This window comes from Salmo salar, unplaced genomic scaffold, assembly GCF_905237065.1.
Source record: "Salmo salar unplaced genomic scaffold, Ssal_v3.1, whole genome shotgun sequence".
In the NCBI taxonomy this organism is placed as follows: Eukaryota; Metazoa; Chordata; class Actinopteri; order Salmoniformes; family Salmonidae; genus Salmo; species Salmo salar.
In genome coordinates this window covers 189245-202035 of record NW_025548319.1, presented here as the reverse complement: position 1 = coordinate 202035, position 12791 = coordinate 189245, and the positions used below count along the sequence as shown (strand labels likewise).

Sequence of the window (12791 nt, the reverse complement as noted above, 5' to 3'; positions counted from 1 at the left end):
GTGCGCTTGTTTGCTGTCGAACGGGAGAGGAGGAAAAATAAATAACATGACAGGGCGCGGAAAACGAAAAACTAAATCTACTCCCCAGGTATTGTCACAGTATCATAAAGCCAACATGTTTACAAGCGATATATATATATATTTTTTTGTCGGAGCAATGATAGGATGGGTTTTTAGCCATGCAACAGAGGGAGTATTTGTCTTCTTTGTAACGTTACAAAGCACGGATGGGCCACTATGGCATCTACATGATTTAGCTTAATGGTCCTGCTTCGGTTTATATTACAGTTTTCCCCAAGATATCATCATTTATATTTAGTATAATGAAGTTACCGTCCATTGACGGTATACCATCGTTTGTGTTTTTGTTGTTGCAGAGCGACTTGTTCAGGGTAACGTTCATTAGGACACACCGTAGGCAAAACGATTTGCAACGGAAAACTATAGCTTTTCTTCATTGTAAATCCAGGGCGCGTTTCAACAGGACTCAAACGTTTTTGTAACATAAAGATATAGAAATATGCTATGTAGAACAGACATGTAGAATAAGTAATCACATCTTCTCTATTCATGTTATTTATATCTTCCCTGGTAGTCCCCCCCCCTTTTCTCAGTCTGTCGATTCAGTTTGGTGTCTAATGAATACACCCAGTTATCAAACCCGCAATCTTTAAACTTGACTGAAGCCCGGGCTGTGGAACGTTAACTGTTTACACCAGCGAGTGAATTTAATTTCACCGACTTGTCGTTGTTGTTGTTGTTGTTGTTGTTGTTGTTGTTGTTGTTGTTTAGGAGTCGGATTGTGCCGACGGGGAGTTGAGGAAGAAAGCCCGGTCAGAGGCGCCGACAGAAGGACCGAGGACGACGACTGAGGTTCCTGCCAGACTGAGGGAGGAGGTGGAGAGACTCTATAAACTGAAGATGCCCGAAGACTTTTATCTCTTCTGGGACTTCTGCTCTTCGCTCAGCCCTGACAACCCCCGGGGTAGGTTACCCACCCACTCACCCACAACCAGCCCCGACAACCCCCGGGGTAGGTTACCCACCCACTCACCCACAACCAGCCCCGACAACCCCCGGGGTAGGTTACCCACCCACTCACCCACAACCAGCCCTGACAACCCCCGGGGTAGGTTACCCACCCACTCACTCACCCATAACCAGCCCCGACAACCCCCGGGGTAGGTTACCCACTCACCCACAACCAGCCCTGGGGTAGGTTACCCACTCACTCACCCACCCACAACCAGCCCTGGGGTAGGTTACCCACCCACTCACCCACAACCAGCCCTGACAACCCCCGGGGTAGGTTACCCACTCACTCACCCACCCACAACCAGCCCCGGGGTAGGTTACCCACCCACTCACCCACAACCAGCCCTGACAACCCCGGGGTAGGTTACCCACTCACTCACCCACAACCAGCCCCGACAACCCCCGGGTAGGTTACCCACTCACTCACCCACAACCAGCCCCGACAACCCCGGGGTAGGTTACCCACTCACTCACCCACAACCAGCCCCGACAACCCCCGGGGTAGGTTACCCACTCACTCACCCACAACCAGCCCCGACAACCCCCGGGGTAGGTTACCCACTCACTCACCCACAACCAGCCCCGACAACCCTCGGGGTAGGTTACCCACTCACTCACCCACAACCAGCCCTGACAACCCCGGGGTAGGTTACCCACTCACCCACAACCAGCCCTGGGGTAGGTTACCCACCCACTCACCCACAACCAGCCCTGACAACCCCCGGGGTAGGTTACCCACCCACTCACCCACAACCAGCCCTGACAACCCCCGGGGTAGGTTACCCACTCACTCACCCACAACCAGCCCCGACAACCCCCGGGGTAGGTTACCCACTCACCCACAATCAGCCCCGGGGTAGGTTACCCACTCACTCACCCACCCACAACCAGCCCCGGGGTAGGTTACCCACTCACTCACCCACAACCAGCCCTGACAACCCTCGGGGTAGGTTACCCACTCACCCACCCACAACCAGCCCCGACAACCCCCGGGGTAGGTTAACCACTCACCCACAACCAGCCCGGGGTAGGTTACCCACTCACTCACCCACCCACAACCAGCCCCGGGGTAGGTTACCCACTCACTCACCCACAACCAGCCCTGACAACCCCCGGGGTAGGTTACCCACTCACTCACTCACCCATAACCAGCCCCGACAACCCCCGGGGTAGGTTACCCACTCACTCACTCACTCACCCATAACCAGCCCCGACAACCCCCGGGGTAGGTTACCCACTCACCCACAACCAGCCCTGGGGTAGGTTACCCACTCACTCACCCACCCACAACCAGCCCCGGGGTAGGTTACCCACCCACTCACCCACAACCAGCCCTGACAACCCCCGGGGTAGGTTACCCACTCACTCACCCACAACCAGCCCCGACAACCCCCGGGGTAGGTTACCCACTCACCCACAACCAGCCCCGGGGTAGGTTACCCACTCACCCACCCACAACCAGCCCCGGGGTAGGTTACCCACTCACTCACCCACAACCAGCCCTGACAACCCTCGGGGTAGGTTACCCACTCACCCACCCACAACCAGCCCCGAAAACCCCCGGGGTAGGTTAACCACTCACCCACAACCAGCCCCGGGGTAGGTTACCCACTCACTCACCCACCCACAACCAGCCCCGGGGTAGGTTACCCACTCACTCACCCACAACCAGCCCTGACAACCCTCGGGGTAGATTACCCACTCACCCACCCACAACCAGCCCTGACAACCCTCGGGGTAGGTTACCCACTCACTCACCCACAACCAGCCCCGACAACCCTCGGGGTAGGTTACCCACTCACTCACCCACAACCAGCCCCGACAACCCTCAGGGTAGGTTACCCACTCACTCACCCACAACCAGCCCTGACAACCCTCGGGGTAGGTTACCCACTCACTCACCCACAACCAGCCCTGACAACCCTCGGGGTAGGTTACCCACTCACTCACTCACCCACAACCAGCCCCAACCAGCTATCTGTCTATAACACTAACCCACAGCCAGCATCACTCCAGTCAGTCCTGTCTATAACACTAACCCACAGCCAGCATCACTCCAGTCAGTCCTGTCTATAACACTAACCCACAGCCAGCATCACTCCAGTCAGTCCTGTCTATAACACTAACCCACAGCCAGCATCACTCCAGTCAGTCCTGTCTATAACACTAACCCACAGCCAGCATCACTCCAGTCAGTCCTGTCTATAACACTAACCCACAGCCAGCATCACTCCAGTCAGTCCTGTCTATAACACTAACCCACAGCCAGCATCACTCCAGTCAGTCCTGTCTATAACACTAACCCACAGCCAGCATCACTCCAGTCAGTCCTGTCTATAACACTAACCCACAGCCAGCATCACTCCAGTCAGTCCTGTCTATAACACTAACCCACAGCCAGCATCACTCCAGTCAGTCCTGTCTATAACACTAACCCACAGCCAGCATCACTCCAGTCAGTCCTGTCTATAACACTAACCCACAGCCAGCATCACTCCAGTCAGTCCTGTCTATAACACTAACCCACAGCCAGCATCACTCCAGTCAGTCCTGTCTGTACTCTGTGTAAACAAGGATCATATCGACCACATATAATTCTCCTGTCCCCTCTCTAGACGCGCTGAAGGAAACTCTGGGTTTGAGGTTGGTTGGCCCGTTCGACATCCTGGCGGAGGCCCACCGTAGCTCAGCCGACCCTCAGCCCAACTACCACCTTCACTGGAGGTACTTCTACGACCCTCCGGAGTACCAGACCGTACTACAAGGGAACGCAGCCGACCTGCTACACCTGGGTTACTACAGGTAGGGGTTACTACAGGTAGGGGTTACTACGGGTAGGGGTTACTACGGGTTACTACAGGTTACTACAGGTTACTACAGGTTACTACAGGTTACTACAGGTTACTACGGGTAGGGGTTACTACGGGTTACTACAGGTAGGGGTTACTACAGGTAGGGGTTACTACGGGTAGGGGTTACTACGGGTAGGGGTTACTACGGGTAGGGGTTACTACAGGTAGGGGTTACTACAGGTAGGGGTTACTACAGGTAGGGGTTACTACAGGTAGGGGTTACTACAGGTAGGGGTTACTACAGGTTACTACAGGTAGGGGTTACTACAGGTTACTACAGGTAGGGGTTACTACAGGTTACTACAGGTAGGAGTTACTACAGGTAGGGGTTACTACAGGTACCGGTGGGGTTACTACGGGTAGGGGTTACTACGGTAACTACAGGTAGGGGTTACTACAGGTAGGGGTTACTACAGGTAGGGATTACTACAGGTAGGGATTACTACAGGTTACTACAGGTAGGGGTTACTACAGGTAACTACAGGTAGGGGTTACTACAGGTAGGGGTAACTACAGGTTACTACAGGTAGGGGTTACTACAGGTAACTACAGGTAGGGGTTACTACAGGTAGGGGTAACTACAGGTAACTACAGGTAGGGGTTACTACAGGTAGGGGTTACTACAGGTAGGGGTTACTACAGGTAACTACAGGTAGGGGTTACTACAGGTAGGGGTTACTACAGGTAGGGGTTACTACAGGTAGGGGGTACTACAGGTAGGGATTACTACAGGTTACTACAGGTTACTACAGGTAGGGGTTACTACAGGTAGGGGTTACTACAGGTACCTACAGGTAGGGGTTACTACAGGTAGGGGTAACTACAGGTAACTACAGGTAGGGGTTACTACAGGTAGGGGTTACTACAGGTAGGGGTTACTACAGGTAACTACAGGTAGGGGTTACTACAGGTAGGGGTTACTACAGGTAGGGGTACTACAGGTAACTACAGGTAGGGGTTACTACAGGTAGGGGTTACTACAGGTTACTACAGGTAGGGGTTACTACAGGTAGGGGTAACTACAGGTTACTACAGGTAGGGGTTACTACAGGTAGGGGTTACTACAGGTAGGGGTTACTACAGGTAGGGGTTACTACAGGTTACTACAGGTAGGGGTTACTACAGGTAGGGGTTACTACAGGTAGGGGTTACTACAGGTAGGGGTAACTACAGGTTACTACAGGTAGGGGTTACTACAGGTAGGGGTTACTACAGGTAGGGGTTACTACAGGTTACTACAGGTAGGGGTTACTACAGGTTACTACAGGTAGGGGTTACTACAGGTAGGGGTTACTACAGGTAGGGGTAACTACAGGTTACTACAGGTAGGGGTTACTACAGGTAGGGGTTACTACAGGTAGGGGTTACTACAGGTAGGGGTTACTACAGGTAGGGGTTACTACAGGTTACTACAGGTAGGGGTTACTACAGGTAGGGGTTACTACAGGTAACTACAGGTAGGGGTTACTACAGGTTACTACAGGTAGGGGTTACTACAGGTAGGGGTAACTACAGGTTACTACAGGTAGGGGTTACTACAGGTAGGGGTTACTACAGGTAGGGGTAACTACAGGTTACTACAGGTAGGGGTTACTACAGGTAGGGGTTACTACAGGTAGGGGTTACTACAGGTAGGGGTTACTACAGGTAGGGTTACTACAGGTAGGGTTTACTACAGGTAGGGTTACTACAGGTAGGGGTTACTACAGGTAGGGGTTACTACAGGTAGGGGTTACTACAGGTAGGGGTTACTACAGGTAGGGGTTACTACAGGTAGGGGTTACTACAGGTAGGGGTTACTACAGGTAGGCGGTTACTACAGGTAGGGGTTACTACAGGTTACTACAGGTAGGGGTCTTACTACAGGTAGGGGTTACTACAGGTAGGGGTAACTACAGGTTACTACAGGTAGGGGTTACTACAGGTAGGGGTTACTACAGGTAGGGGTAACTACAGGTTACTACAGGTAGGGGTTACTACAGGTAGGGGTTACTACAGGTAGGGGTTACTACAGGAAGGGGTTACTACAGGTAGGGTTTACTACAGGTAGGGTTTACTACAGGTAGGGGTTACTACAGGTAGGGGTTACTACAGGTAGGGGTTACTACAGGTAAGGGTTACTACAGGTAGGGGTTACTACAGGTAGGGGTTACTACAGGTAGGGTTTACTACAGGTAACTACAGGTAGGGGTTACTACAGGTAGGGGTTACTACAGGTAACTACAGGTAGGGGACAGGTTACTACAGGTAGGGTTACTACAGGTAGGGGTTACTACAGGTAGGGGTTACTACAGGTAGGGGTTACTACAGGTAGGGGTTACTACAGGTAGGGGTTACTACAGGTAGGGGTTACTACAGGTAGGGTTACTACAGGTAGGGTTCACAGGTAGGGGTTACTACAGGTGGGGTTACTACAGGTAGGGGTTACTACAGGTAGGGGTTACTACAGGTAGGGTTTACTACAGGTAACTACAGGTAGGGGTTACTACAGGTAGGGGTTACTACAGGTAACTACAGGTAGGGGTAACTACAGGTTACTACAGGTAGGGGTTACTACAGGTAGGGGTTACTACAGGTAGGGGTTACTACAGGAAGGGGTTACTACAGGAAGGGGTTACTACAGGTAGGGGTTACTACAGGTAGGGGTAACTACAGGTAGGGGTTACTACAGGTAGGGGTTACTACAGGTAGGGTTTACTACAGGTAACTACAGGAAAAGGTTACTATTTTCCAGAGAGGAACAGCGTCCCGTTCCAACATGGCCGTATTAATCTCCACCTCTATTTTTCAGAGATAGTCCGGACTCCCTGCCTGTGTTTCTAGGGGAGAATGAAGCCAGGAAGGGCTGTACCATCACTCAGATGGGGGACAACGTGTTTGCTGCTGTCCAGTGAGTGTCCTTCATTAACTAACACACGAGCAACAACATGGACCAATTCAACTGAACTAACACAACGACAAGAGAATCCACTGGTTGATGTGGAAGAGATTACTCACAATGCTTATCAAGATTTATTCTCTTTTTCTCACCATCTCTTCTCTCTCTACCTTTTTACCTCTCTCCTCCCTCACCGCGTCCTCCCTCGCTCTCTCTCCTCACTCACCGTCCCTTCGCTCTCTCTCCCTCCCTCCCTCACCTTCCGCTCCCTCGCTCTTTCCTCCCTCACCGTGTCCTCCCTCGCTCTCCTTCTCCTCCCTCACCGTTCCCTCCTCCTACGCTCCTCTCTCCCACCCTCACTGTCACCCCCTCGCTCTCTTCTCCCTCACCGTCACCTCCTTCGCTCTCTCCTCCCTCACTGTCACTTTTTCGGTCTCTCCTCCCTCACCGTCCCCTCCCTCGCTCTCTCCTCCCTCACCGCTCTCTCCTCCCTCACCCTGCCCTCCCTCGCTCTCTCCTCCCTCACCGAACCCTCCCTCGCTCTCTCCTCCCTCACTGTCCCCCTTCTCTCTCCTCCCTCACCGTTACCTCCCTCGCTCTCTCCTCCCTCACCGAACCCTCCCTCGCTCTCTCCTCCCTCACTGTCCCCCTTCTCTCTCCTCCTATCTCTGCCCAAACTCTCCCTCCTTCTCTATCTCTCCCTCCTCTTCCCTCTCCTTCAGTCTGTTTCTGGGTAGGAAGAGGAAGGAGAGGGGCGGGCGTAAGGAAGAGGGCAGGGCTCTGGTTAACCTGGGGGAGGAGTTAAGAGAGAGGGCGGAGTCTCTGGGCTTCTCCCTGGAGCAGAAGACCAAAGGCATGAAGCAGAGACACAAGAAGGTAACCCCCCCCTCGTTCTGAGATGGTTCTAGAAGGTAACCCCCCCTCGTTCTGAGATGGTTCTAGAAGGTAACCCCCCCTCGTTCTGAGATGGTTCTAGAAGGTAACCCCCCCTCGTTCTGAGATGGTTCTAGAAGGTAACCCCCCCCTCGTTCTGAGATGGTACTAGAAGGTAACCCCCCTCGTTCTGAGATGGTTCTAGAAGGTAACCCCCCCTCGTTCTGAGATGGTTCTAGAAGGTAACCCCCCCTCGTTCTGAGATGGTTCTAGAAGGTAACCCCCCGTACTGAGATGGTTCTAGAAGGTCCCCAGCTGAGATGGTTCTAGAAGGTAACCCCCCTCGTTCTGAGATGGTTCTAGAAGGTAACCCCCCTCGTTCTGAGACGGTACTAGAAGGTAACCCCCCTCGTTCTGAGATGGTTCTAGAAGGTAACCCCCCTCGTTCTGAGATGGTTCTAGAAGGTAACCCCCCAGTACTGAGATGGTTCTAGAAGGTAACCCCCCAGTACTGAGATGGTTCTAGAAGGTAACCCCCAGTACTGAGATGGTTCTAGAAGGTAACCCCCCAGTACTGAGATGGTTCTAGAAGGTAACCCCCCAGTACTGAGATGGTTCTAGAAGGTAACCCCCCAGTACTGAGATGGTTCTAGAAGGTAACCCCCCAGTACTGAGATGGTTCTAGAAGGTAACCCCCCCTCGTTCTGAGATGGTTCTAGAAGGTAACCCCCCCAGTACTGAGATGGTTCTAGAAGGTAACCCCCCCAGTACTGAGATGGTTCTAGAAGGTAACCCCCCCAGTACTGAGACGGTTCTAGAAGGTAACCCCCCCAGTACTGAGACGGTTCTAGAAGGTCTAACTGCCCCCTGTCCGTGTCCAGGTTGTGACCAAGACCTTCCATGGAGCGGGCCTGGTGGTGCCTGTTGACCAGAATGCCGTTGGTTACCGGGAGCTGCCAGAGACAGACGGTAAGACTCTAGAACAACTCTAGAACAACTCTAGAACAGCGGTAACTAGGTTTGGTCTCGGGCCAATGTTTTTGGCAGCTCGTAGTCAGTGGGCCAGAACATAATTTGTTTATAATATATTTACCCTATGCAAAGGTCTACACTACAAGTAGAATACTGTAGAACCGCTCCAATACTCCAGAACACTCCATACCACTGTAGAATATTCTAGAACACTCCATTCCACTGTAGAATACTCTAGAACACTCTATTCCACTGTAGAATACTCTAGAACCACTCGAATACTCCAGAACACGCCATACCACTGTAGAATACTCTAGAACAACTTGAATACTCCAGAACACTCCATACCGCTGTAGAATACTGTAGAACCACTCGAATACTCCAGAACACTCCGTACCGCTGTAGAATACTCTAGAACAGGCCATACCACTGTAGAATACCTCAGAACACTCCATACCACTGTAGAATACTCCAGAACACGCCATACCACTGTAGAATACTCTGGAACTAGTCGAATACTCCAGAACACTCCATACCGCTGTAGAATACTCTAGAACCACTCAAATACTCTAGAACCACCCCATACCGCTGTAGAATACTCTAGAACGCTCTAATTATTATCCCTGGAGAAGTTGAATGGAATGTGGAACAGGTTTCAGAAAAACTTTGTGTGTGTGTGTGTGTGTGTGTGTGTGTGTGTGTGTGTGTGTGTGTGTGTGTGTGTGTGTGTGTGTGTGTGTGTGTGTGTGTGTGTGTGTGTGTAGCCAGTCTGAAGAAGCTGTGTAAGGCTATAGCAGAGGCCAGGTCCGATGAAGACAGGATGAAGGCTTTTGGGCCTCTGCAAGAGATCATGACCTTCGTCCAGTTCGCTAACGATGAGTGTGACTACGGCATGGGGCTGGAGCTGGGCATCGACCTCTTCTGCTACGGATCGCACGTACGCACACACACACACTTCAACACCTGTTCTCCACGGAAAATGGCACGTCAACACACTGATACAGATCTCAGTGTAGAGCCACCAACGACTCTCTGTTTCCTGTCTTCCAGACTCTGTTTCCTGTCTTCCATTGTGTGTCTGTCTGACTCTCTGTTTCCTGTCTTCCAGACTCTGTTTCCTGTCTTCCATTGTGTGTCTGTCTTGACTCTCTGTTTCCTGTCTTCCAGACTCTGTTTCCTGTCTTCCATTGTGTGTCTGTCTTGACTCTCTGTTTCCTGTCTTCCAGACTCTGTTTCCTGTCTTCCATTGTGTCTGTCTGTCTCTCTGTTTCCTGTCTTCCATTGTGTGTCTGTCTGTCTCTCTGTTTCCTGTCTTCCAGACTCTGTTTCCTGTCTTCCATTGTGTGTCTGTCTGTCTCTCTGTTTCCTGTCTTCCATTGTGTGTCTGTCTGTCTCTCTGTTTCCTGTCTTCCATTGTGTGTCTGTCTGACTCTCTGTTTCCTGTCTTCCATTGTGTGTCTGTCTTGACTCTCTGTTTCCTGTCTTCCAGACTCTGTTTCTTGTCTTCCATTGTGTGTCTGTCTTGACTCTCTGTTTCCTGTCTTCCAGACTCTGTTTCCTGTCTTCCATTGTGTGTCTGTCTTGACTCTCTGTTTCCTGTCTTCCAGACTCTGTTTCCTGTCTTCCATTGTGTGTCTGTCTTGACTCTCTGTTTCCTGTCTTCCAGACTCTGTTTCCTGTCTTCCATTGTGTGTCTGTCTCTCCTGTCTTCTGACTCTCTGTTTCCTGTCTTCCAGACTCTGTTTCCTGTCTTCCATTGTGTGTCTGTCTGTCTCTCTGTTTCCTGTCTTCCATTGTGTGTCTGTCTGACTCTGTTTCCTGTCTTCCAGACTCTGTTTCCTGTCTTCCATTGTGTGTCTGTCTTGTCTCTCTGTTTCCTGTCTTCCATTGACTCTCTGTTTCCTGTCTTCCATTGTGTGTCTGTCTTGACTCTCTGTTTCCTGTCTTCCAACTCTGTTTCTGTCTTCCATTGTGTGTCTGTCTTGACTCTCTGTTTCCTGTCTTCCAGACTCTGTTTCCTGTCTTCCATTGTGTGTCTGTCTTGACTCTCTGTTTCCTGTCTTCCACACTCTGTTTCCTGTCTTCCATTGTGTGTCTGTCTTGACTCTCTGTTTCCTGTCTTCCAGACTCTGTTTCCTGTCTTCCATTGTGTGTCTGTCTGACCCCCAGTTTCCTGTGTCCCCCAGTACTTCTACAAGGTGATCAGACAGCTGCTGCCCATGGCCTACAGCCTGCTGAAGAGGGGCTTGTTCGGAGAGATCCTGGAGGCTCACCTCTCCAGCCGCTCCCACGAAAACCTGGACCAACTCACCTCAGCCTGAAGAAAACCACGGAAGAAGAAGAAGAAGGGGAGAGAGAGAGAAGAAGAGGGATGGATTGTTGTTATCTCTGACCACCGTGTGTTTTATTTAGTCTTGTTGTGGTTTTTGGTGCTGCTGTCGTTGAACGGTACCGGGGGCGTCTGTCTCTGTGTGTGCATATGTGGAATAAAGGATTATATTTCTAAGAGTCTGTCTGTTATTAGGTCCTGTCTGTCTTTTATTAGGTCCTGTCTGACTGTTATGAGGTCCTGTCTGACTGTTATTAGGTCCTGTCTGACTGTTATGAGGTCCTGTCTGTCTGTTATGAGGTCCTGTCTGTCTGTTATTAGGTCCTGTCTGTCTGTAATTAGGTCCTGTCTGTCTGTTACTAGGTCCTGTCTGTCTTTTATTAGGTCCTGTCTGTCTGTTATTAGGTCCTGTCTGACTGTTATGAGGTCCTGTCTGACTGTTATGAGGTCCTGTCTGACTGTTATTAGGTCCTGTCTGTCTGTCATTAGGTCCTGTCTGACTGTTATTAGGTCCTGTCTGACTGTTATGAGGTCCTGTCTGTCTGTTATTAGGTCCTGTCTGTCTGTTATTAGGTCCTGTCTGTCTGTTAGGTCCTGTCTGTCTGTAATTAGGTCCTGTCTGACTGTTAACAGGTCCTGTCTGACTGTTAACAGGTCCTGTCTGTCTGTAATTAGGTCCTGTCTGTCTGTTATTAGGTCCTGTCTGACTGTTATTAGGTCCTGTCTGTCTGTTATTAGGTCCTGTCTGACTGTTATTAGGTCCTGTCTGACTGTTATTAGGTCCTGTCTGACTGTTATTAGGTCCTGTCTGTCTGTTATTAGGTCCTGTCTGTCTGTTATTAGGTCCTGTCTGACTGTTATTAGGTCCTGTCTGACTGTTATTAGGTCCTGTCTGTCTGTTATTAGGTCCTGTCTGTCTGTTATTAGGTCCTGTCTGACTGTTATTAGGTCCTGTCTGTCTGTTATTAGGTCCTGTCTGTCTGTTATTAGGTCCTGTCTGACTGTTAACAGGTCCTGTCTGTCTGTAATTAGGTCCTGTCTGTCTGTTATTAGGTCCTGTCTGACTGTTATTAGGTCCTGTCTGTCTGTTATTAGGTCCTGTCTGTCTGTTATTAGGTCCTGTCTGTCTGTTATTAGGTCCTGTCTGTCTGTTATTAGGTCCTGTCTGTCTGTTATTAGGTCCTGTCTGTCTGTTATTCAGTCCTGTTGTCTGTTATTAGGTCCTGTCTGTCTGTTATTAGAAATCCCCGGCAAATTGGTTCCTGTTTGATGTGTACAAAGTTGATATATATTTATATAAACAAATGTAATATTTGAGGCTCTCTCTCGCTAATTGATTGTACAATGTGTACTCATTATATTATATTCCTGAGTTTGATATATATATATATATATATGGGAGTTTAGATACATGTTTGTTTTTCCGACTGACGTGTTGATCTGATTCTTACCTCTGAGAAAAACCCCACGTCGGTGTCCTACTTTCGGCTGTTGCAGATGCACCCGAGAGGATCGAAACCGCAGTGCATCGTGGGTAAATTGTTATTTGACTTTAATAAACTGATCTAGAAATAATTAAAGAGTTGGTTATTGATAAGAGAATTATCTAATAAAGGTAAATGAATCAATAAACCATGATGAATTATTAGTCATACGGGGCATGGTTATTAATGAATAATCAATGTAATGATCAATGTAGGGATCGATTGGTCTGATTAGTTCCGGAAAGTCCAGGAACCACTGGAGAGGGAAAGAAATGTGTGTGTGCAATTAGTATAGAGAGATAGAGAGGCAGATGGTCAAGGGAGTAAAAGCTTCAGAGAGTTCCTAACCTTGAAGGAAAGGAACAGGC

The 12791-nt window shown here is 50.1% G+C and overlaps 1 protein-coding gene across 1 annotated transcript; it reads left to right on the top strand.

Moving 5' to 3' along the window:
* LOC100196562 (chromosome unknown open reading frame, human C4orf27) lies at positions 1-11113 on the top strand. Its single transcript, NM_001141591.2, is given in 8 exon segments — positions 1-88; positions 793-985; positions 3651-3837; positions 6679-6777; positions 7488-7641; positions 8520-8607; positions 9375-9547; positions 10797-11113. Coding segments are annotated over 8 exon segments (1071 nt in total). The 5' UTR covers positions 1-46; the 3' UTR covers positions 10932-11113.
* The last annotated feature ends 1678 nt before the right edge of the window (positions 11114-12791 follow it).